This window comes from Drosophila teissieri, chromosome 3R (genome assembly GCF_016746235.2).
Source record: "Drosophila teissieri strain GT53w chromosome 3R, Prin_Dtei_1.1, whole genome shotgun sequence".
Classification (NCBI taxonomy): domain Eukaryota; kingdom Metazoa; phylum Arthropoda; class Insecta; order Diptera; family Drosophilidae; genus Drosophila; species Drosophila teissieri.
Window position 1 is genome coordinate 29169951 of NC_053032.1, and position 23495 is coordinate 29193445.

General features: G+C 45.3%; 2 protein-coding genes across 5 annotated transcripts in view; one reads left to right on the forward strand and one right to left on the reverse strand.

Moving 5' to 3' along the window:
- LOC122619907 lies at window positions 1-23202 on the reverse strand. 4 transcript variants are annotated; one of them, XM_043797120.1, is made up of 7 exons: window positions 23085-23202; window positions 10244-10993; window positions 7711-7863; window positions 6595-6735; window positions 6384-6498; window positions 5522-5709; window positions 1-2880 (listed from the first exon to the last, which is right to left on the reverse strand). In XM_043797120.1, exons 2-7 carry the CDS (start codon window positions 10818-10820, stop codon window positions 2624-2626), a joined length of 1431 nt encoding a protein of 476 aa, XP_043653055.1. In that variant the 5' UTR covers window positions 10821-10993; window positions 23085-23202; the 3' UTR covers window positions 1-2623. The 4 variants fall into 4 exon arrangements, with proteins under 4 accessions (XP_043653055.1, XP_043653054.1, XP_043653057.1 ...); XM_043797119.1 differs by having other exon boundaries at window positions 5513-5709; XM_043797122.1 differs by lacking the exon at window positions 1-2880 and adding an exon at window positions 3870-4390 and having other exon boundaries at window positions 5513-5709.
- LOC122619909 (putative defense protein 3) overlaps window positions 16409-23495 on the forward strand; it is an 11863-nt gene continuing 4776 nt past the window's right edge. Inside the window, exon 1 of the mRNA XM_043797123.1 lies at window positions 16409-16474. The gene's annotated coding sequence lies outside the window, so the exon portion shown is untranslated. The remainder of the gene's footprint in view (window positions 16475-23495) is intronic.

Consider the following 23495-nt stretch of genomic DNA (forward strand, 5'->3'; position numbering starts at 1 on the left):
TTAGGTATGGTAATATAGACTTTATTATAGTGAACTGATCTTTAAATATAGTTATATATGTATATACTTTATATGTAGTTCATAATATACTCGATCGTTTGCCTTCTGGAATTTGAAAAAGCAATTTGTTGTCTTGTAGGTTAAGATTACATTACCATCGTCTATATTTTGCTACTCGTACTGTCTGGCTTTGATTCGCTCTCTATAACTACGATCCTTTCTAGTATCCTTTTGGTTTCGTTTTGGTTTTGGTTTCGTTTTTTGGTTTTTGGTTTCTTTGTAGTTACAAGTCACATGAAAATCGAAATGTTGAACTCTATAAGTTGCTTCTCTTCTAGGCTTAAAGTTTTAGGTTGTCTCTTCATTACTTTCGATTTAGTTTCGATTTGTTTCGATTTGTATGGCTTAGATGTGCGATAATGGCGTTTGATTCTAGATGTATAATATTAGCATTACAAGATTTCGATTTCGATTTCGCTTCTTATATAAAATTTTCGTTTTACTTGGTAGAGTGTAAATGAATTATCGCATTTGGTTTGGTAGCAGTTTTCCACGAAACTTTAATACAAGTTCATATATAGTTGGATGTAGTTGTGTATAATGTAAATATTAAAGTAAATAAAGCATATTCATGTATGTATATAATTGGTTTTAAAATATTCTCCTCGTACGCTCGCCATTGGTTTAGCTTATTTAAAATTCGCTTAAAGTCTGCCTTCAACAATATTTGATGTAAATAGAAAAATCAGTGATTCATTTATTTGTATTCTCTTTATAATTAGTTGTAATATACTCTAGATCTTTGGTGCTTAGATGTAAGTGTCTTCTTGCTCTTGCGGTTGATAAAACAAAGTTAAACCTTGAAATTCTTCCCCAAATTCCAAAGCCTAAATTGTTTTCTGAATGCCCTTTAGAATGTAAATAAGTAACTAGATTTGGTTGTCCTAGAAATAAGATTGTTTGTTTGCTCGTTTTGTTTTAAGAAAAATTCGATGCTTTAATAAAATTGTTTTCGTTATTTTTTTGCATTTTTGTATTTTTTGTAAGTTTTCTCCTCGTCACTCTAATTGTAATTGTTTAGCTAGAAGTTCTCAAGCAACTTTAAGATTTTTTCGCTCTACGTTTTTATTTGTATCTTGTATTCATTTGGTATTCTCACAGTTAAGCTTCTTTGATTGAGCACAAAAGCAAATGAGAATCGTCTGTTTTTTTTGGGGGGGCAACAACTAAACCTTATCAATATCGATTTCTATTCCTACTATGGCTATAATCTGGAGATCTGAAGCCTGCCATTCGACCATCGCATTGGACAGACCCGGAAATCTTCCCCTATTCCCGACTAGCCCAGTGCACTGCCCGAAAATCCTCGGCCCGATCTGCGGTGTGCGGTGTGAGTTTTGAACTGAGTAAATCAGCAAAAAGTCTACGTTGCTTAAAAGTGGAAACTCAGGCGTGAAATCAATACAGTCAACTGGAAGTCAATTTAGATTTTGGACTCGCGGCGAGCGTGTGCGTGTGTATAGTCGTTATCCTTAATATCATGTTGTGAGTGTTCCCTAAAATTGGCTCAGCTAGTTGATAAAAAAGTATAGGTACTCCTTTACATCCGAACCTAGATCCGTTCGGGAACGAAAAGCTAATGCCGAAACGAGGATAACGAGGATAAGGTTGGTGTACGTGCGTGCTTCGCAATGAAACGCATATTTTGATTATAAAATATGGTCCCGAGGTTGTTAAATATTTCTTCAATTTCTTCAACTTGGTTTGTCATCGCCATGACTCTGGGTAATAACATCCATATGTGGGAGCTAGAGCGGCAATTGGATCTATAATATTAGTATAGATAAGGCGTTGTATCAGCGGTTTGCATTTGGTATTTGGTATTTGGTATTTGGTTTCTGCCAATTAGTCGCACCTTTGGCCACGATGCAGTGCCTCCGATGGCTGGCTAAAGAACACTACGATTGAGATCATGCTCTAGTTTCCCTACGCTGTGAATTCTCTGTTTTCTTTGCTACTCTGTGTTTTATCCTTTAATCCTTAAAGCCTTTAACCCAAAGCTTAGTTATATAACTGCATTACAATATGTTATTTAAATTAGTAAAGTTTCTCTTATCGGAACGACAAGTTCTTTGTATTTTGCTTTTTTGTGTTTTTTTTTTTTGGTTGAAAAAAAGAGTAGTATGAATTTGTTATGCAAGGTTTTTTTCAATTATTTTTTTACGGTGTAGTCGTACGTAAGTAATTCATTTAGCATTGTTCTGGGTGTATGTGTGGGTGTGTATTTGTGTGTGTGCTTCTTTACACGCTCCATATTCATATAATAAGTATATAATTGGTTTGGTTAAAAAACTTCCATTAATTGCAAAAATGGTCTTTGTCAAAAAGAGTCGAACAATGGCCTCATGTGTTCATTCGATTTTCTTTGTGTGTGTGTGTGTGTAGTTGGCGGGGCCACGCCCCTTTTGGGAGCGTGCCCGCCTTATTATCGCGTGCATATACCGTGACTACATGTTCCTATAGTTTGTGCCTCATTTCGTGTCCTGTGTTCGTGTGTCAGAGAGTTAGCCAGTTAATCCTTCATGCTTTAGATCAAGTAGAATCGATCCCTTCCCCTGACTTTCTACTTCTGTCCCGGCTCGATGATCTCGACGGTAACGCTCTCGGCCACCGGATTCGTGGTGATGTTGGTGATCAGCGACTGGTCCTGTGACTGCGGCGACTGCGGCTGCTCCTTCTGCTGGTGGTGTGGGTGGTGCTGGCGATGGGCGGATCCGTGGCGCTCGTGGTGGACAACCTTGCCGGGTGCCACCGAGTTGCTGCGGTTGGAGCGCACCGAGGCTGCGGATGCATTGCTGCCATGCGACTCCGAATGGGATCCTGTGGGTTAGAGGTCCATGCAAAGGAACCGGGATGAGTATCTGGTGGATTACGGGCTCAGCTACTCGCTACTCGGATAACCGGCTGAAGGGAAGTTATCGTTGGCATCGCAGGACAACAGCAATGTGGTCAACGGGATTCCGACTGCGAGTTCGAAGGAGTCCTTCGATCTACGTGGCGTATTCTATAAACAGCAGGCGATCGAAGGGGTATTTCCTTTAGCTACTTATTTTTAAGATCTGATAGGAGTAAACACTTGTGTGATCGCCTGCTGTACTGTAGAAATGATATATCTTAAGGAAGCCAGTTAAGGAAACTATAGATAGGCGTGCTGGAAAGGAAAGAAACCAAAGCGGAAACGGAACTCAAGAGGGATGCTGCATGGATAAGTAAGTTGGTTGGAAAAAGAGAAAGATACGATGAGGTTTTCTGTGGTACGAGTATCTACGATCGTATATTATTGTATCTGTAGCGCATGGTGTCTGCATCTGCATCTGAGTCTGTTTTTGTATCTGTGGGTGTCTGCTAGGGAGTGGTGGAAGTTGGAGCAGTAGTAGTTTTACATACAGGTTAACCGCAACTCTGGACTACGGATTACGACTAGGGTAACAACACTTCGAGCCAACAAGAACAACAACGAGAACAATGACTACGAGTACACTGGGGGAAAAGACGCAGACCAATCGGGAATATCTATGTATGTTTCAAAAAGATCTTAACAGGAAAACTAATTATATTGGACAGAACTATTTGATTTATTGACAACAGCAATAATCCTCCATTTCGACTGATATTTCCGATTGCAGGCGACGCTATTTCCCACAGTGTACAGATACTTTTACGGATACGAGTACAACTGCTTGGACACAACTTTCGCTAGACAAGACATCAACTTTACGAGTACACTACGCAGAGGGTATACTTGGTTACTTTGCTTGGGAGTGGGTGTGGTTTGCTTTCTGGTCTGCCTACCTCTTTGGACCCTGATATGGATGCGTTTGTTTCTAGCGTTTGGGTGTGATACGTTTGCGGACACACACACGGTTAGGCGTGAGTGTCTATGTGTGACAGCGGGACGATCTAGATAGAGCTCCGGAACCCTAGAACTTGTTGGTCCGACCACAGGCTGGTGCTGTTCCCGCCGTGGACACATACGTGGTGGTGGTGGTGGCTGTGGCGGTGACGGTGGCGGTGGCGGTGGAGATGGCGGTGGCGGTGTTCGTGGTGCTGGTGGCGTTGGCATGGGCCATTGGCAACTGGTGGTGACCCGCCGAGGGCGGTGGCGTGGGCGTGGGCGAGGGCGTGGCCGAGGCAGCGTACGTTGCGGTGGCATTCGTGGCACTCGTAGCCGTGCTGGCCGTGGTCGTTGGCACGTAGGGCAGAAAGTGGCTGTGGACCAGGTTGTGCTGGCTGGCGGCACTCGGATGCTCCAGGAGTCTCGAGCAGGTGGACACATCGCTCACCCTCGAGTCACTCGACCGCGTATTGCTCTTCGACCGGATCATTCGTCCTTTTGGGTTTTTCGTTTTTCGTTTTTAGTTTTATTTGTGTTTTCAGTTTCGGTTTGTAGTTGTTGTTCGTGTTTGTTTGTTTTTTGGGGGGAATGAGCGGTTGGATACGTTTAATATTTCGCCTTTTAGCTGGGCACGCGACATCGAGTCAGTGGGTTAAATGGGTGGGTTCAGGTGGTTTCGCGTTTCGATTTGGTGGGGTCACAAACTGAAACTCAAACTCAAACTGAAACAGGAATATAAATAACCCAAAAAGTGTAATTTCAAACAACTGTCCGCCGGGCTTAGCACACCAACAATTATCACCGTAGTGCCGTGGAGTAATACGCTGCTTAAGCTGTCAATCAAATTGATTGAGCCCCCCGAAGAGTTGTTGTTCCTGTTCTCACAGTCGTTGGGATAAGGTGGTCAGTTGGTGGTCACTATGCTACCCAGCGCACTAGTTGCATTTTAAGTTTTATTTAATTTATTATTAGAAGAAGTGAAACTTAGAATCTTACAAGTACCAATCAATTTCATATCGGAAAAAGGCGAAACAAAAAATAGTTGAAAGACGGTGGATGGAGTTTTTAGTCTTGAACTTGTTACATACTGCTTACAAAGCTTTCTAGGTTTTCAGATCTATTCAGATCCTTTAAACTTTGAATGACTACCCGTTTACCTGAACTTCCATAAACCTTAAAAAATAGTTTATTTAAACCTCAAGACCCTTGATAGTTTGTACAATATCAAAGGGGCATTTATGGTTTCTTTCAAACTCTCATCACGTTTTTCGCGTTGATCCAGAACCCCAGTGAATTAAGTTTAGTTGGGTGATTTTGTACGTATATTGTCTGGTGACTGACTGGTCAATTGGCTGACTGACTGACTGACTGACTGATTGATTGATTGGATAAGTAAGTTTAAGGGGTTTGCCTGCTGTTCTGTATTTTGGCTGTAAAAGAAAGTTCAGCAAGTTGACGAGACGAAAACAAACGGAACGAACACAAAAGTGGCAAGTTGAAATGGTAAAAGACGAACCAAAAATGCAACCGCGGAAGACGAGTTACGAGATACGAGAGACCAGAGATTGGAGATTGGAGGAGGTGCTGACCATCGACTGGGGGGCATGGAATACAAACCTGTCTTACCTAGCGACGGATTGGGGGAGTGGGGCCGCAGGGAGGCCATGCTGGGCTGCCGGGATGGCGCCCGCACCGACATCCTGGAGCCGCGGCGCTCCTGGCCGTGGAGCAGCTTGCTGTCCCGCAGCAGGGAGACGTTCATCAGGCGAGGATTGGGCGTGTTGAAGATGGTGCGGTTCTCACGCCAACGGGCTCTGCAAATGACGGCCATGAATTAGTCACATTTCACGAACGGTTCACCCACGGATCATATTATCCGCCAAATGCGGGCTGAGCAAGCGGGGCTGTAGGAGTGGGTGGTGCACGATTATGGGTGCCATGGTTACTCCGGCTTAATGGCAATTAATGCAGAAACGCTGTTTATTAGACTGGAAATTAATTGGTGCTCGAGCTATGTATCGCTACGCTGGCCAGCAACAAATTAAGGAAGCCCCATCAAAGCATCGACAGGCCAATTGACCCGGTTTATTGACAAGCCAGCGGATGAGATGGTTGAGCTGAGTGAGAGGCGACCTAGGGTTCTTTGATTTGCAGCATAAATGGAGCTGTTACTTCCAGTGAAAGCAGGAGATTGGTAGTCAGTTAGTAGATGGTAGGTAGTTCATTAAGTGGAATTATCAAAATGAAATCCCTAGCTCTTTAGAGTAAATTTAGTTAGTTTCATGGGTGCAAGTAAATGTACTTTAATTCTGAAATGGCTTCCCAGATTATGTGTGCTCTCAAGCGATTCGATATCTCAAATGGTGTGTGACTGTTGACCCAGATTGAATGCTTAAACTATTTGCGTGGGTGTGCGGGTGTGCGGATGTGTGGGTGTGCGGGTGTGTGGGTGCGGGGGATGAAGATGTTTGCATTGCAATTTACTCACTGGCTAAACAATCGCAGGACGACACAAATAATAACAAACATCAATGCCATTCCTACCAGCACGCCAATCATGGCCGGGTCGATGTAGGTCTCGGGTCCCCTCTTGTCCTGGCGCCCTGCAAACAGCCGAGTGGCAGAAAGGACAAACAAAACACAGCCCCATTAACCATAAGCAGTGCCGCCTTAAGTCTACGCCCTCCTCGACCACCGACCTTTGCACTCCACGGACCCGTCCTTGCCCCAAATGGGCGACATCTCGAAGCGGCAGATGCAGCGTCCATCCCGGCACTCCGTCTGGAAGTAGCGCATCTCGCACTGCTCGTTGAAGAAGCAGGACTCGTTCACGGCGGCCTCTGCAGGATGAGGATTGGAATAGAAAGGACACCAAACGGAATCAGTTGAGCTGACAAAATGGTCAACATGCAGTCGCAAAAAATGCGTATAATAGCTTAGGCCTATAAAGAATTCATACTCTAATTTCTAGCTCATATAGTTTGTAGAATAGGTATAGTTAGTATATAGATAGTATATATGGTCTAAACAAGTAATAGCTGTTGGTAAGTATGGGTAAGTATTGAAGCATTCTTTAAATATTCACGAGCATAGCCCAGCTAGCCCCCTTATTTCTTTCAGTGCCCCGCAGACAAGCAACAACAGGCGATGGCCCATATCAGGAAAAATATTTCCCGGCTGTCGCGGCTGTTTGCGGATTGATTTAAGGGCTGATTGAAGTGCGATATGGCTGGGGCGGATTGACTTTCCACTCCGTCCACTCCGTCCACTCGGTCCACTCCGGTGACAAATATTATCGTGGAACAAGCACGGAGGAGACCCGGGGATTACGCCCCCGATGCGGCGCACAGATACACGTTTAAGGAGCAGTCGACTCCGGAGACTTGTGCCTTCGGCTTTTCGACTTCTGACTTCTGACGGACTTGATGGCTGTCAGCCACGTTGATGATCAATGGCCGGGAGATATTTGGCCCGGAATTACGCTTGAGTCACGCCCATAAAAATAGATCAGCGACTGTCAGCGGCTTTTGGGCTCGGGCCCCCAGCCATAAATACGCATTCGAAGTGTCCGCCGTTCGATTTGAATTTATAGTATGGGCACGTGTGGCCAACGGGAAATACATATCTATATCTATTGTGATTATGTCAAATGTGCATTAGTTGCAGTTTTCAGCAGCCCCTAATGCGGCTGCCAAGTTTCAATTTTAATCAGGAAAATCCAGCTGGGCGTATTTCACTTTCCTGACTCGTTTTTAATGAGAACTTGGCAGGGTGACAGCGCGGAGAATGGCTGGCAGTAATGGTAATGACCCTACCTTTGCCACATTTGTCATAGTGATTGGTGACGGGCAGATCCTCGGTGCACTGGCAGGACTTCTTCTTGGGATCGCAGATGGAGCCGGGGAAGCCGCATTCCAGGGTATTATCGCACTTGTCGCCGAACTTCTTCTGCCCGCGGCTGGCATAATCTGAAATGGAATGAAAAGGATGTGGATAGGATATGTATATATATCATGACGTCAACGTGACTAATCCCAGGCGTAAAATTTGTAATGAAACCGCTGCGAAAACTTTCGATTCACCACTGTGCATATCAATAAAAAATAAAAGCTGGCAAGCAACTTTCTGCGAAATGCTTTCCAAATCCCCTGACGACTTGTGGGCAGATTAAAATGTAAATTCTTTAGCAGCCTTCGAGGTGTTGGTGTGTTGGTTTTTCATTTCTACTTTTTACACTTTTTACACTTTTGTTTTTCTTTTTGTTTTTCGCTCCCCCCGTGTGTGTGTGAGTGTGTGTGTTTATTCCCCCGAGCATTTCACGGTGCACTTGAGCCGCCCGGCTAGGAATCCTTCATTAACTTTGAATGGAATGAAAACACTCGAGTCGGCAGTGAGTTGCGTTTGCGGCCCTTCACATCTTAATTAAGCTCTTGGGAGCAACTCCACGGATTCCGGCTATTCCGGGGATTCCGGGGATTCCCCGCCCGCCACTCTCTGCACAATCTCAGCCAAAGGTGAGGCCACATACTCCACATACACCTCACAGTCTGTTGATACTCCTTCTCCGGCCCATAATTACCGGCCCCCAAAAGCCAAGAGGAAGCCCAGCCCAGAACCAAGACCAAGACCAAAACCAAGACCATCAGGCAGCGGATGCGCCGACATTTAAGCCAACGGAAGTGAAAAGACAAAACAAAATGGCTGCTCATGCACAGGCGGGTGCGCCATTTTCCAGTTCATGCCCATGTGCCACTATTAGTGGTATTAGTGGGTCCTTTTTTTTATGGTTCGGGGCCAGCTCTATTTGCCAGCGGTTTATTTTTAAATGCACCGACTATGAATAGGGCTCTAGTTTGCGAGGCGCTGCGGCAACTGAATGCTAATGCGAATAATGGCTGGCTTCTGCAGATTGCTAGACGGCTGGATACCCAACTACAAATAGAACTCATATCTCAAGTGTATCAGTGGGTTTTTTATATATATTAGGTAATCCAAATCTAAATATAAATCCATATTCTAAGCTGCCATAAAAGTACTAGTGATGAGATTTGTTTTTGTTTCCAATAGTATTTCGCAGTAATAAGCTTTGAATGAGTCGCACAGCTGGTGACTTTTGGGCCATTCCATCTGCAGCGTATTACTTATGCATTAAGAGCGGGGCCTCATCAATCGACCCCGTCGTACCCTCTACTCGCAGTCTGCCAAGGGGAAAGCCATATGCCGCAGCATCGGCAGTCCACAGAGCTACGCTTACGACTTTTTCCCAGATGAGTTTTATTTGGTTTTCGTTTCCGTGGCCCAGCAGCAACGGGCAAATTCTGTGAAAGTGTTGACAAAGTGGCTGGGGTGCCTACCGTGGACCATGTCCGTGACCCGAGGCCAACCTTTGATGGCCAGAGCGCCACCAAAAAGCGATTACCCAATGGCCAGAGCCGGTCATATTTCACCCGTAGGAAGGGCCCAAAATCTGACTACAAATTGCACATGTCAGACGAGTGGGGGGGGCCCACATTAAACAGCCAACGCTGCAACAGAGCCAGCATTTATAATTAACCGAACTGGGCCGAGCCATTAAAGCCAACTTTGCTTATTTCGGCACCATCATTAGGAAAAAAGCCTAGGAAAAGGAAAAAAGCCATGCGAGTACATGGAAAACTTTTCACATTCCAACTAGAACACATCGCAGACAGGCCATTTAAGTTTCGGATGAGAAAACTAGAAGGGATGAGCACGAGGCACGAACGCCAGCACAGTGGCTTAAAAGCTTTTGGCCCAGGAAATTGTATAAAGCATTCCCGTCTGAAGGACATAAAGTCGCTTTAAGGCATGCAGCTTCTAGGGAGTTTATTAAAAAGGAAAAAAGTCCGTGCAAGGTAAAAACTGAAGTAAAATATAAGATATGACTAAAGCAGCCGTGCTGCACAACAGACTTTATATAAAGAGTGTTATTACTTCCATCATCGCTAGCTAAATTGCCAGGTTCAGTAGAACATGTATAAATTTATTAAGCTGACTTAATTATGTTTTAATTGCCAATTCTGGCCTTGTGCCACTGCGGGGCTGTATATTCCTAAGACCTCATAACGAAGCAAATAAAATGTTGTACTTGAAAGACTGTGCTTTCCCAGTTTAATGCCACTGTGGAACTTATGCAATTGCGCTGGAATTGCCGCCAGTTAGATGAACAAAAGACTGTCAAGGCAGCCGCATGTACATGTGTATGATTATGTGACACCTCGATGATGCCATTGCGGTCTATTTCCATGCTGAAATGGATGAAATGGGGCTAAGCCAGTGGTAATCCCGCTCCCAGGCGCAGCATTCTTATCTAAGCCTTGGTCTACTTACCGAACTCTGGCGTTGTCGTCTCCGGACCCGCACTGAAGGCATTCACGGCAAAGAAATTATCGCCGTCATCGCCGAGCGTCAGCGGCGGCAGCAGGGCAATAACGGAAATCAGGCACAGGAGCAGGCCGTTAAGGCGCTCCCAGCCCCACTCCGCGCCCCTCATCCTCCGCCGGCTGCGACCCTGCTTCATCGGAAGTCGCAGGCCAAGGCTCTTCCGCTGATGCCCCACGTTGGGCGCCATTAATATGGTATGCCTGCTATTCCCTCTGCTGCCAGTTGTTTTTCTGGGCGTGGGCGTGGGCGTGGGCTTTGCTGGTGGTGTTCTCTTTGGATTGGAGACCAAGTAGGCTTGGCAATTGTTGCTGCTGCTGCTGCTGCTGCTGCTACTGCTGCTGCTGTTGGTGGTCAAACACTCAGCGTCTGTGGCCTCGTCGTCTTCGTCAGCTGGCTGCTGCTGCTGCTGTTGCTGTTGCTGCGTCTCACATGGTTCGCGGGTCTCGCGCCTCAGGGGCTGGCGGCCCTTGAATGTGGCAGCTCCTTGACGGGGCCGGGGCTCTAGAGCCCCATCTAATCTCATATTATTCGATCGTCGTCGTGCTCCTCATCCATGCTGCTCCGACTATATTAATTTGCACACTATTGGCGTGGCTCTCCTCCTTTGGGTTTTTTTTCGCGCAGTGCTGTTCTTCGCTCGGTTTCCGTCCTTTTCCTGTGCTCGCCCTCGTGTCCGGTTCACATCAAAGTCTGTCACTGCAAGCAGAAGCGGATGAAATGGTATGGGGTTAGTTGTAGTTTCGGCTGGGGGATTCAATCAGGGGACAAAGCCAGGCTAATCACTTTGCGGCGTGTGAAATTACAAACCGTTGTTGAAACAATTTCCGAAAGTGCCACCAAAAGTCTGTAACTGAAACCGAAATTGACACATAGTCGGCTCCACCCAGGACCACCAGGACGCAGGACCAGGACGAAAACTGTCACAACTGTGAGCGGCGTTTTGGCCTTTTGGCCCTGCAAACCGGATTGAGTGACGGCCAATTTGTGTGTCTATGACAGTTAATTGGATTAGGCGCACCCACGGACGCCATCAGCGAACGGATGTGAACGATGTAAGTCCATTGTGGAACCGTGGAGCCGAACCGAAAATATTACAGAATTTAATTAAAACCCATTTCCCATCGTATTATTTAATTGCATGACAATGATTTGTGTTCGCTGCGGCTGCCCAGAACACGACCGAGCGATAAATAAATCGTGAATTTGGAACATGCAACGCATGTTGGGCGACAAGTGCTGCTTGTTTAGTCAGCGATTATAGGCCATGTCAGGGTTTTGTGGCCAAATGCTGGCATTCGTCTGCATATCAGGTTGAAACATGCACTCGGGCCTTGTCAAATAGGCCAAAATAAACACAGCTTTTCGGCACCAACAACAATTGAGTGGGTGGAATAATAGGAGCTCACTTATAAGCTTCAACCAAATTATTCCGGTAAGTGTATGCAGTCATTGTTATCAGCAGTTTGTGGCCTACGCACTTCTAAGCGGACTTAACCACACTGATGGTCAAATAATGGACTGCAGTCTGTCCAAATAACTTGAATGCAAAACCGCACATTGGCCTAAATATGTTATACACCACTACCTACATTAATAACCTTCCGGCTTAAAGGAAGCTCGTCTGCTTTGCATGTCTTAAAGTGTCCACACATCTATTTATAATGGTTTGTCAAAAGAATGACAACCGCAATTATTTTTAGAAATTTGTCTGCGCACAAATGGTCCTTGGCAAGGACAGTCTATTGTCTGTGGCCATTTATATGCGTTGCAAACGTGCTTGTATATGGGATCAGGGTTGTGGCTGAAGTAGTGCATTGTTGTGCAGATCTCAGCCTTTAATATAAACACCCTGTAAGCCGCATCAAACCCAGCTTAAAGGGAAAAACCTGAAGCTGAAAGTGTCCGCAGTTCTATTTATAAAGATTGGCCAAAAATACCCGTAAAAGGCTAAACGCAATTGTTTATGGAAACATACACTCCTATGAGCCGTTCTTGACAGGCAAATGCCTTTGTTTCGGGCCTTGGTTACGAGCCAAATGAGCCGGCTTTGCTGCTGATTTCAAAATAAATGCTTTTGGGCTTTTCAGAGACGTTGCCAGGATTTTGCAGCCTGGCAGACACTGCAAATCCCCATTCACTTGTAATTTATGCTCACTCGCAGCGAATATGTGGCACAAATTCATTGGTTTAAGCCTGTTTAGGCCTCAGTTACGATTGCGATTAAGGATACGAGCATGTCCTGCGAGTGGAAACTCGTAAACGCGTGACTCACTGGGCCGCAAATGATGTACGGGAAACATGTTGCATATTTATGCCAACATTTCTGCCCGATCCCCACACGCAACACGAGGCATTGTTTTTCGGTTTTCATAAATTCATGCGTTGTCAATTGGACGACGAGTATTCATTACACGGCGTATACGCAATATATTCCATGTGACTGCCTTCAGGCCGCCAAATTGTGACAACTGGGGGTCTTGGCGGCTTAAATGGATGGGTTTCCTATGGTTTGGTTTGGTTTTGCTGTGGTGTGGTGATGTTGATGTTGATGGGACAAATGCCTGACACATGAAAGGCAGCCACGAACAAGGAAATTACAGCCATGGTATCACAGCATCCACAACAACAACGGAAGCAAGAACAACAACAGCATCTGCCACAACGGATGTGGTCCCAACTTTACGGGTACAGTGAAAGTTCACTAATCGAGCACGGCCATCCGGCCAAGTTCATACGCCGCAGAGAACACAATTTGCTCACTAATTGCTAATTACTGGTGTAATGAAATCAAATTGGAGTTCATTCCATGGCACTTCTTTGTTCACGCTTCGCCTTTGTTTGTTGGTCTTTTGTCGTTGCCAATTACACACGGTTCACTGTACCCGTAAAGAGGGATTACTCATTCTCCAACTGGGAAAGTAAGTTTAGTATTTCTTGCTACTCCATATATAAATGGCAATTAATGTAGCTGGGTATCCTTTGGTTAAAAATACTCAAAACAAATATACGGAAATTCACACGTTTGAGTTTCATTCAAACTATGTATCCACTGTAGCACGTGGGCCGTGTTTGTTTTGCCGCCGGCTGTACCGCATATTTTCGCATGCGACAACGTGGCGTATGCGCAACGCAGCGGCCCACGCAAACGAGATAACCCTAATCAGGCCGAGATCGTGCTAATTAACATGACACAAGCATAAATCATAAGCCCAGGCGGTGGCCAGGTGGTGGCTGACCCATCCACTGGGCTCCAGGATATATGGCGACTGGTCCAATAAATACTTTTTGCGCCGCAATCACCCATTGTTTTAGCGTAAGCCTCAAGGACACGCGCTTGGGGCGTAAAAGTAAGAAAATAAAACTACAAACAGTCGCAGAGAGCCAATTCAGAAATTCGTGCAATAAATTCGGCAAACAATGGCTAAGGACACACGTGTGCGTGTGTGTATCTGTGGGCATGGGTGTGTGTGTTGTTCGAGTATTTGCAGTACCAACAATGCACAGCCAAACATGGCTAAGCCAAACAATGGGTCCTTCCACATGGAAAAGCCGTCGGAACGAGGGCAAACAGCGCCCGTCCAAGTGGGCTTGAGCTCCACAGACGCCGCCAAAACGGAACGCACCCTGGCTAAGCGCCAGGCGAATAGATACTACATTCAGATTCAGATACAGATGAAATGGCGATACAGAAACAGGGGAACTTCCCTAAGTTGAATCACCAATTAAAAGGAACTACGAATTATGGACAATAGACGGCTCTTTCTCTGAGGATTATGGCTGTAACTTAGCCCCACACTTGAGACCCACAAGCATAAAACATACTGTTTTTAACAGCTGGGAGTCCAAACTAACGATATTTACAACTTTTTGGATGATTTTGAAATTTTTGAATTTTGGCCAAATTTTGCATTTTTGGTAAGGGGTACCATCACAAAATTTCGCAAAAATCGGCAAATTTTTTTTTTCAAATTTTTGATTGCAATTATTTTTTAAATGGTTTAAGTAATCTATCAAAGTATTCTACTGCACTTTCCGATCAATATTTTCATTTTTAAGACCAAAAAACCTAATTTTCAATGGATTATAGAGCTCTAACTTGGCCAAAATGAGACTTAAAACCGTAAGACACACTTTTTTTTACACCTAAGGGTCTAAACTAACTGAAAAAATGTTGTCTGGGTAATTTTAAAATTTTGAATTTTGGCCAAATTTTGCATTTTTTGTAAGGGGTTACATCACAAAAATTGACAAAAACCAAGAATTTTTTTTTTTGAAAAATTTAAATGCAATTGTTTTTTAAATACATTTACGAGCTTAATAAGGTATGCCATTCCATTTTCTGATCAATATTTCCGTTTTTATAGCCAAATTACGAATTTGAATAGTAAGAAAATTATTCCTTGTATGCAAAACAGAAATATATGAATAAAAACAAATTGTGTTACAATACCCATGCATACATGATTTTAATTAATAATTGGTTACAATTACGTTTCAAATTAAAGGGACACATACACATGTTATTGCTGACATTGACCAACCTTTAATTTTCATAATGAGAAAACGACAGGTGCTCATTAATTGGCACATGGAAATGAGCCACAGAGTCCATGTAAACATGAAACAAAAAACCAATATTGGTAAGCAGTTAGCGTTGGAAAATATTTGGCTTAAATGGATAGCTTAAATTGCATTCCAAACGTTAAATGTCTGGGTGTCGGAAGCCTCACTGTACTTGGTGCATGCTAAATTTTATTGATTGCTGATGGGAGCAATCTAAGTGGAGAATCTAAAGAGCAGAGCCAAAATGCAGTTCGTTTCGCATATTTTAAGCGGCCCCCCATCGATTGAGGCCAGAATCTTAGCGAATGCGTGCCATTACAGCAATTATTCGCCAAGATTTATGTGCTCGGAACAAATGGCCTGGCATTTGGCACACGACCACAGACACCCAGCAACCAGAGACGAGAGACGAGAGGCAGTCAGTGACTCGCACAAAGGACCAAGGCAGCAAGGCAGCAAGGCACCCAGGGACCAAGGGACAAAGGCACCAAAGGAATGAGGGACCAAAAGGACGAAGACGAAGACGAAGATGAATAACCGCACCATTGCTCTTGGCCAGCCAGCAAGACACCCACACAATGGAGGCGCCTCCATGTGGCATCGAATGGCCCCAAGACTGAGCAAAACTAATAGAATATGCTCTCATTTTGCTTGATCAACGCACACTGGCAGCGCCGAAAATAAATCCAGCTGGCGGCTACAATTCAATGATTAAATCCATATCTCAATGTCCGAAATGAACTCGAATCGATTAGGGGCAATGCATTTATCTTCCTTGAAAATCCCACAGCTCAAATCCAAGGCATCCGCATGAATAATATGCTCGGGTTTAATCAGACGATTAGGATATAAAGCAAGCCATCTGGGATTTAACCTGGCCAAAAAAACCACAAATTGAAACCAGTCCAGTCTCGAGAAACCAGTCCATAATTAAATCAATGTTCTACCTGGCAAAGAGACCTCAATTTGGGGCCAGTGATTGAATTGGAATTTTCAGTTCGGTTTCAGAATTAATTAAAGCAACGTCAGATATGAAAATATGATGCTGAAGGGAAAAATTGCTGAGAGCAATGAAATTTGCTAATTGGATTGCCCTCAACTCTTGCAAGTTTCAGTGTGGCAAATTGAATGGGAATGCGTTGCGACCCGCGGGGAATCGCCCTGAATTTTCCTGCGAAAATTAAACCCCAATGAAATGGGCGATTGAGCAATCAGTGGCCAAGAACATCGATTCGACTCGATAACAGGTCGTTGGATGGATGCCATTCCATTCCTTTGTCCACCAACTCTGCCACTGTCCAAGTCCCGATGAGGATGCATTTCTGTGCGACACGCTCCGTGAATCAGACCCTCGAGACTCTAGCCTCAGTTCACCTCAAAGGTGGGGCACTGAAAGTGAAAATAATGAAAAGTCTCCTCCCATTTCTATTACAAACTTGTTTGCTTCGCCGCGTTATTAAATTTAAAACGAAATTGCACGCTCCGAAATAGAATTACCACCATTACCATGTTTGTATATTAATATAGAAGTGCGCTAGTTTATTCGTGACTCACTCCAGTTCACTCGCCGCGGAAAATCCGATCCATTTACCTGCGCTTACTTTGCCAGCGAGTGTGAGTAATGCTTATCGCATTCATGGCTAAATTACGTTACATTTAGTTTTATATTTCAAATGTCCCCCTGCATTTGTGTGTGTGTGTGAATAACGTATATTAAAACTCAATTAAATATCGCATGTTGTCAAATTGCCCATCGCAGTGTATGCATAGTATATATAGTGTGGTATGGTATGGTATGGTATGGAAAAGGGAGCTCGGAAAATTCCTGGCTGCTGTTGCTGCGCTGCGCCTCATTATGAATTAATTTGGGTTCGCATTTCATTTGGGGCGGCGGGAGGGAGCCGGATTGCTAAGTGGATATATGTACGAATGCCGTTCCAAATATGAATGAATTATGATCGCTGGAACGAGGCGAAACTGTTGAGCTTCGAGGCATGTGGAAGGAGGCTTCGCAGGACTGGCAGGATTCGTAGGATTTTAAGGACTCGGGGACATCGGTGGCGGCGCCCTGGTTCCTTTTCGGGTTGCCATGTGAAGGGCAATAAATAAATGGCGAAAAATGCGAAATACAATAAAGTATTGCCAGCAACCAAACAAACAAACAAAGGTTGCCGAGACTCACTGGGGGTAAAACGATATCGGATTTGGGAGAAAAGGATATTCAATTCGGACAAAACGTTCTTCATGAGCTAAGTTCATTAATTTCCAAAGCAAAATGGTATCCTTAAAGCCCCAATGCAAATGTATAGAAAAAGGGGTTCTACTCTCCAAAGAAGCTTTAACCAAGTGTTGGCATATATGTAGTTACTACTAATTCGTATCAGTGTACTGTGACGACGACGTCAACAGCAGGGCGACTGGCGAGCGGAAATGGCGTGAGTTGTACACGTTGTAGGGGGCGTGTGCCGGGCACTTCCCCCACTGCCCCCGTTCGTGTCCGCCCCCCCACTTCATCCTTCGGCGTTCAGACCACCAAAAAGCAAACGCATTGAATCAAAGGAAATCACGAAACATGGCGTGGCAAGCGGCGGTTCCTGCAGACTGCCTTTGACTCCATTGAGAAAGGGTAGCTGGCCTGGAAACTTCTGTGCCACCCCACCGCCCAATTAGCCCGCGAGGGTCGTGCCTTAAATACTAAAATGCTGAATGCTAAATGCCGAATGCTGAATGGTGAATGCTGCAATACTGAGTGGCGCATAAAGAGGCGGCGAAGATTTGCAGCTTGTCTTGGCAGGCGGATGTATGTATGCATGTCCCATGCCCTTTGATAATAAATAAAATCGGGCCTTTGTCGTCGTTGGCGGCGCTTGCCTCTTGCCATTGTGCATTTCCGTTTCCGCTGGCAGAAAGACAAGGGAAGCGAATGGAAGGGGAAGGGGGAGGGGGAAGGGGAAGGAAGTGGGGGCGAGTTCAATGTAAACGGATTTCCATCGAGTTGGCATTGCAATTGATTCCAGCAGTTGAACGAAGTTGCTGGCAGTCGATGGGCAACTTTTAACCTTTGCCGCCTGACACATTATAAATAAATGGTTTGACTTTGCACAGCTTGCAGCTGTCATATAGATTTCGATGTGCAAATGCCACATAACAATTGTGTGCAATATCACCCATCACCCATACGCCCCGTGTCCGTGCGGTTGCTCCCCATGCAATATCACCCATACGCCCCGTGTGCAGCCAGCTAAAAGCGAATAGAACCGAATATAAGCCCGGTTAATGAGTTTCTAATGCACGCAACGAGGCGTTCAGCGGGTGATTGTACAGAATCAGATATGTCAGCATGTCACATACCCACGGCGATATACTTTCTGATTCATCTGCTTCCCTTTCGGGCTGTGGGGGAAATTCAAAGCGGATATCACCCTGTGTTCGATCTACTGCGCTCCGCTTTTATTCTGGCGTTGATTTGCGGGGGCAATTTGAACACAATTTCCCCGAACAATAGAAATTTTTGCCATTAAATTCGCTTGCCATGCAGAAGGCCATCAACAATGCATCCGGCGTCGCACTCGCAATCGAAACTCGCAGTGAAATTCCCAATCCCGAATCCAGTGCACTTTTCCGTGTCGAACTGACGATGAATGTTGCAAATTATTGCCAGCCAGACAGGCGGGCAAATGGATATGTTCAGGGCTGAACTTTACGTTCTGTGGTACCCATTGAAAGCCATAAATATTTCAAGGAATGTATTTCACCAAAAAGACACTTCTTTCTATGCAAACTTTTGCTGCTTCTCTTGTTACATGCAGTAGTTACTGTCATGGATTTAAAGGATATATGTGATGTGCCTTAAAGAGCTCACATTTGCAAAATGTGTTCCGAAATGTGTGCAAATTTTCATAGCCAATAAGTTCCTTGTACAAATTGATCAAAGGCGATTAGACCATTATCCGGATATCCCCAATCATACCCATCGATTTCTGCTCTCGACATGCAAATCTTCCGCTTTTTGCCGTCGCTCGCCGGATGCAACTGCGGAAGTGGATGTGGCAGTGCTCGGATCGGATGGGATGGGATTGGATGGAATAAAATGGAATGGGTTGACGCCTCCAGAAATCGCATGAAAGTGCTGCAATATTTAACCTCTGCGTCGTGTGCTGGCCACGTGCGAAAAGTGGGGCTCAGGCGAGTGGCAAATATACGAGTAGCCACCAATGCGGAAGGCAAATGCGATTTTCCCGGGCTCCCGAGCACGGGAATCCGAAAAGCTCTGGAATCCATTTAGAGCGGCGTGAAGTGGCGCTAATCGAGTGCCGTTGGATGGCCATTGGTCATTATAATGCCAGCAGCGCGCACTCCACTGATCACGCACGGCAAATATAATGTGTGCCATTTGTGGACTATAAATAGAACACGGTCTAAAAGGTAGTATGCACTCAGAGAAATAATAGCGTTGAACGGGATAATATACTAATATTATAGAAACAATGGAACTGGAGCTGAAACTCCCTCTTGGAAACGAACTATAGGAAAACCAATTGCCAGGATTCCCAATTTTAATAGCTACTTAAATTCTACAGCTTAATATGAAGTGTGGGCTATTAAATGGAGATTTATTATGGGTTTTCCCAGTGCACGGCTCCATCATCGCAGAGCCAAGTGTCGGGGGTGATAGACTGGCATATGCACTTGCCATGACATGGTTAATGTGACAACGACTGTTTGCACAGTTTGCTTAATATTCCACACGTGCTGCCGCACATATAACGGACTGTATGTTGTACACATGTAGGGGGGGCATGATAATGAGGGGTCAGAGGTCGCCTTCTCGACTCCTCGACTCCTGAACTCCTCGGTTCTGTGTCATCAGCAAAACGGGGCCAGTCAGTCGCCCGCTGGCAATTGTATTATTTATCCTGGAGGTGGATAGGTTACACACACACACCGAAAGCCCCAGAGATGCGGCATTCAGTGAGGAGTATCCTTAAGCTACTTAAAGGACAGACTCACCTCGGCCAAATTAATTAGTGCAATTACGCTAACCGCGCCTATGGGAAGTGCTGTCAACCCTCGCCAGTACTAGAAGTATTTGCCACAGAAAATTAAGTATGCGCCGTACTTCATTGGCATTCATGCTGACCACTCACCACAGCAGCCGTTTTGCCAGGGGGGAAATTTTGGGGGAAATGCCGAAAGTTTGCAGCGAAAAAGGATTCAAATGTCGAAGCGAAACGATTTTCCAAGCAGCCAGCAAACAATTTATCTTCGCCGCGCCGTAGCTGGCGTAGCTGGCCTATAAAAATGGCAATCATTATTATAGTCATGTACCAGGCAATGGGGCGTTACGGCAATCAACGCCAGCGTCCCCGGCAGAGCTCCATAAATAAGCGCGCAATTTCAATTTTCAACAACAACAACGCCCCAGAGGAGCTCATTCCTCGAGCTTGAGGAAAAACCGGAGACAGACGCAGGCCGCATCGAAGATTATATGGTATATGGCTTATATGGTAAATGCCAGGCCGTGGTGTGTATTTAAATGCATATTTTAATAGCCATAAAGCGGACGGCTCCTCGGGCCAAACGGGGAGCGTAGAAGCCCCAAAATGCCAGCGGGCGCACTTAAAGGCCTCCTCCATGCGGGTTTCGATTCCGAAGCCGCCTTGGATACGGCTACTTGGCCGGGACAAGGACGAATGCACTAAAACAAGACTAAAACAAGAGAAGCCTCCTCTATATAAATTATAAACGCAAACTGTGCGACAAGGATTTCTGGTTGGGTTTTCGGTTTTGCCATACGGCTTGTCTTCTCTCTTCCCATTTGCTTTTTTCAGTTTTATTTCTGCCGGTCGACATGCGATTTCGATGGCAAATGATTTTGCAGTTGCTTGGGGAGAGGAGTGGGGGGCATGGTCTATAGGGCGGCAAATCGAAGCATAAGCGGGCATGCCACATGGTGCAAGTCGAAGGTCAAGGGTCATGCCGGCAGTTGGATCCCCTCGAAATTTACTGCAACACTTGCCGCCGGCCCAAAGGCATCACTTTGTGCCATATACTTTGGTTGCCATTTATAGGCTGGATGGAAATTGATGACGTCTCCATCGAGGCTCCATCGGCCAGCCCCCCATATCCTCGACGTCCCTCGGCTGCGCGATGTCATGCCGCATGCAGATTGTCGTGCAGCAAGTAGCGAAGTAACTGCAACTGCAATTGCTGCGACTTCACTGAAAGAATGGAAAGAATCTTAAAGCGAATGATATGGAATCATACTAAATGTAGGATTCTTGCAATATGTAGAAGATAAGGCTGCTAGAACTGATGTCAACCCAAAGGCATTTCAATTGAATCAAGTGGAGTTTCCTTCTTCTAGATCTGAGTAACCCCTTTTTCGTGCAGTGTGTGCGACGGCAACTGCCGCAAAGTCTGTGTTAGCCGGAATCGATCCGAGGAAGGAGCAGCGCAGCTCGAGTCCTTATAACTTCACCCCACTGTGCATGTGCACACTCGCCAAACTCTCTGTGTGTGTGTGTAAAAGGACGAGTGTGGTGGTGTGAGTGGAGGCCAGACCATGTGCCTATGCCGTATCCTTACGCCTATGGATGTGCCACGCGATGTGATTGTGAATGCGAAAATGTGGCGACGCCGAGGGAAAGTTGGGCTCCCAGCGAAGTTCGCTTTGGTTTGGTTGGGTTCGGTTCGCATTGGTTTGACTTGACTTGGGTTGGTTTTGCTGCTGGGCTTTGCTTGGCTTTGCTGGGCTGCTGGCCCCAACGCTTCTGGGCCAGGATGACGTAGTCCTCCGGCTGAAGTGTGTTAGTATGTCTGCCCTTCCGACTTGGGGTTGCACACACACACACACACACATACACCAGCGCACACCGTACCCATACAGTCCCAACGAGGGTGCGAAGGGGCATTAAATGGTTCGTGTTTTTCCTGCCCTTTTTTCATATTTATTTTTTTTCTTGTTATTTGTGCCGCATCTCGCCCGTTTGTCGCCCATATTGGGGTCGCCTGACGGCTCACACTTTAAAAGCGCCATTTAGTCCGCGCGCAGCCTAAATTATTAAAAGCAAATCCAACACACCGCACACAGGCAGTTCATTAAATTCAATGTATGCAAAAGAGCGGCAACAAATGCGGCAAAAGGCAATCTTCCGCCACCCACTCGGCCATCCAGCTGTTGTCATTTTCGAGCCACGAGCCCCAAAACGAAACAAGTTTGCAAGACAAGCTCATCATAATCATGTGCCTGCCAATGCAGGCGGAGAAAAGTGGCACTCTTTTGCAAGAAAAGATGAGCAAAATAGCAGGGATTTTGTGTGCATTGACTCAACTGAGGGATTTCATCATGGCAACAAAGTATTTCATAAAAATCATCAAATATTAAGAGGGTTTAACACCGCTCCAAGTCACATTTCCCGAAGGAAAAAATCCATTGCCTACTTTTAGGCACTACCACTTTAGGCACGAGATAGCTTTAAAATACCTATAACTTTAAGATCTCGTATAGAATTCTGAAAAGTTAAACTACTTTCTGCTTGTGCATTGTATCTGCAACCATTTCATCCACATTTCGAAACTACTGCAGCTAGTTTTCGCTGCGTGTAGCAACTTTGCTGCGCAAATATGTTTCGCCAACTTCAATTTGTGTCCCAGGTAGTAAGTTTGCCGCTGTGTGCGTGTGTTTGAGGGGCATGCCGTGTTACTGCTGCTGTTGCTGTGTGTGTGAGTTGGTTTTTTTATGCGTCACGTGAGAATTTCCTTTATTATTATTTGACTTGGCTGCCTTGGTACATATCACGTATACGCAACGTATAATTCCGCAGAAAGGGCATTGATTTTTTTGATTTGCTTTCAGTTCAGTTCGGTTCGCCATTCCCCCCATTTCGTTTATTACTTTGATTGCTTTTCACTGTTTTCTTTTTCTATTTTTTCGATTTTTTCTATTTTTTGAGGGCATGGATACGCTGCAGTTTGTGCTTTTCTTTGCCCTGCTCAAGCAGAAAAATATTTGCTTGCCGTTTATGTATTTTTTTTCTGTTTTCATCTGGTTTTTTGTTTGTGTTTGGCACTTTTGGGCATTCGTTTTTTATTCTTGTTGCACGCTGTTCGGTTCATCATCACATTCACACACTTGCACACACACTCACTCATTCACTCACACACACACACGCACACTCTCACGCGCGTAAAGAAATATACTACTAAAATACAAATTGCTCACAATTTCCTCTGCTCTAGATAGTTGTTGTTGTTGTTGCTGCTGCTGCTGCTGCCTCGCACTGTTTGTTTTCCGCCTGGATTTTCTCGGAAAATTCCACGACCACGCGCTTCGACGTCTGACCACGTTCTGAACCGAATTTCCCACAGCCTTGGTGGAAAATGCGAATATGGCGTTGGTGAAAAGTCTTCGAGGAAAAGTCACCATCAGGCGGCAGCCGCTTTTCCTCTCACAGGACCTGCGCATTTCCCGCCTGCAGGTGACACACTTTTCCGCGCCAACCGTCGCCGATGAAGTGGATTTTCCCACCCCTCTTTCCTCCCCACCCCCTTTGGCGCCCACAAACTCCACTATTTACATGGCACATCGGTTTAAGGCGGCTGGCAGTTTTCCTTCGGTTCCCCACTTTTTTCG

Excerpts from the sequence above, each read along its gene's own strand:
- LOC122619907 (XM_043797122.1), bottom strand. The coding sequence starts at position 10,820 with ATGAGATTAGATGGGGCTCTAGAGCCCCGGCCCCGTCAAGGAGCTGCC. Across the intron at positions 7,864-10,243 it reads GACGACAACGCCAGAGTTCG|ATTATGCCAGCCGCGGGCAG; the intron begins GTAAGTAGACCA and ends ATTCCATTTCAG. Across the intron at positions 4,391-5,512 it reads TCCGTCGCTAGGTAAGACAG|GACGAATGATCCGGTCGAAG; the intron begins GTTTGTATTCCA and ends AAAACCCAAAAG.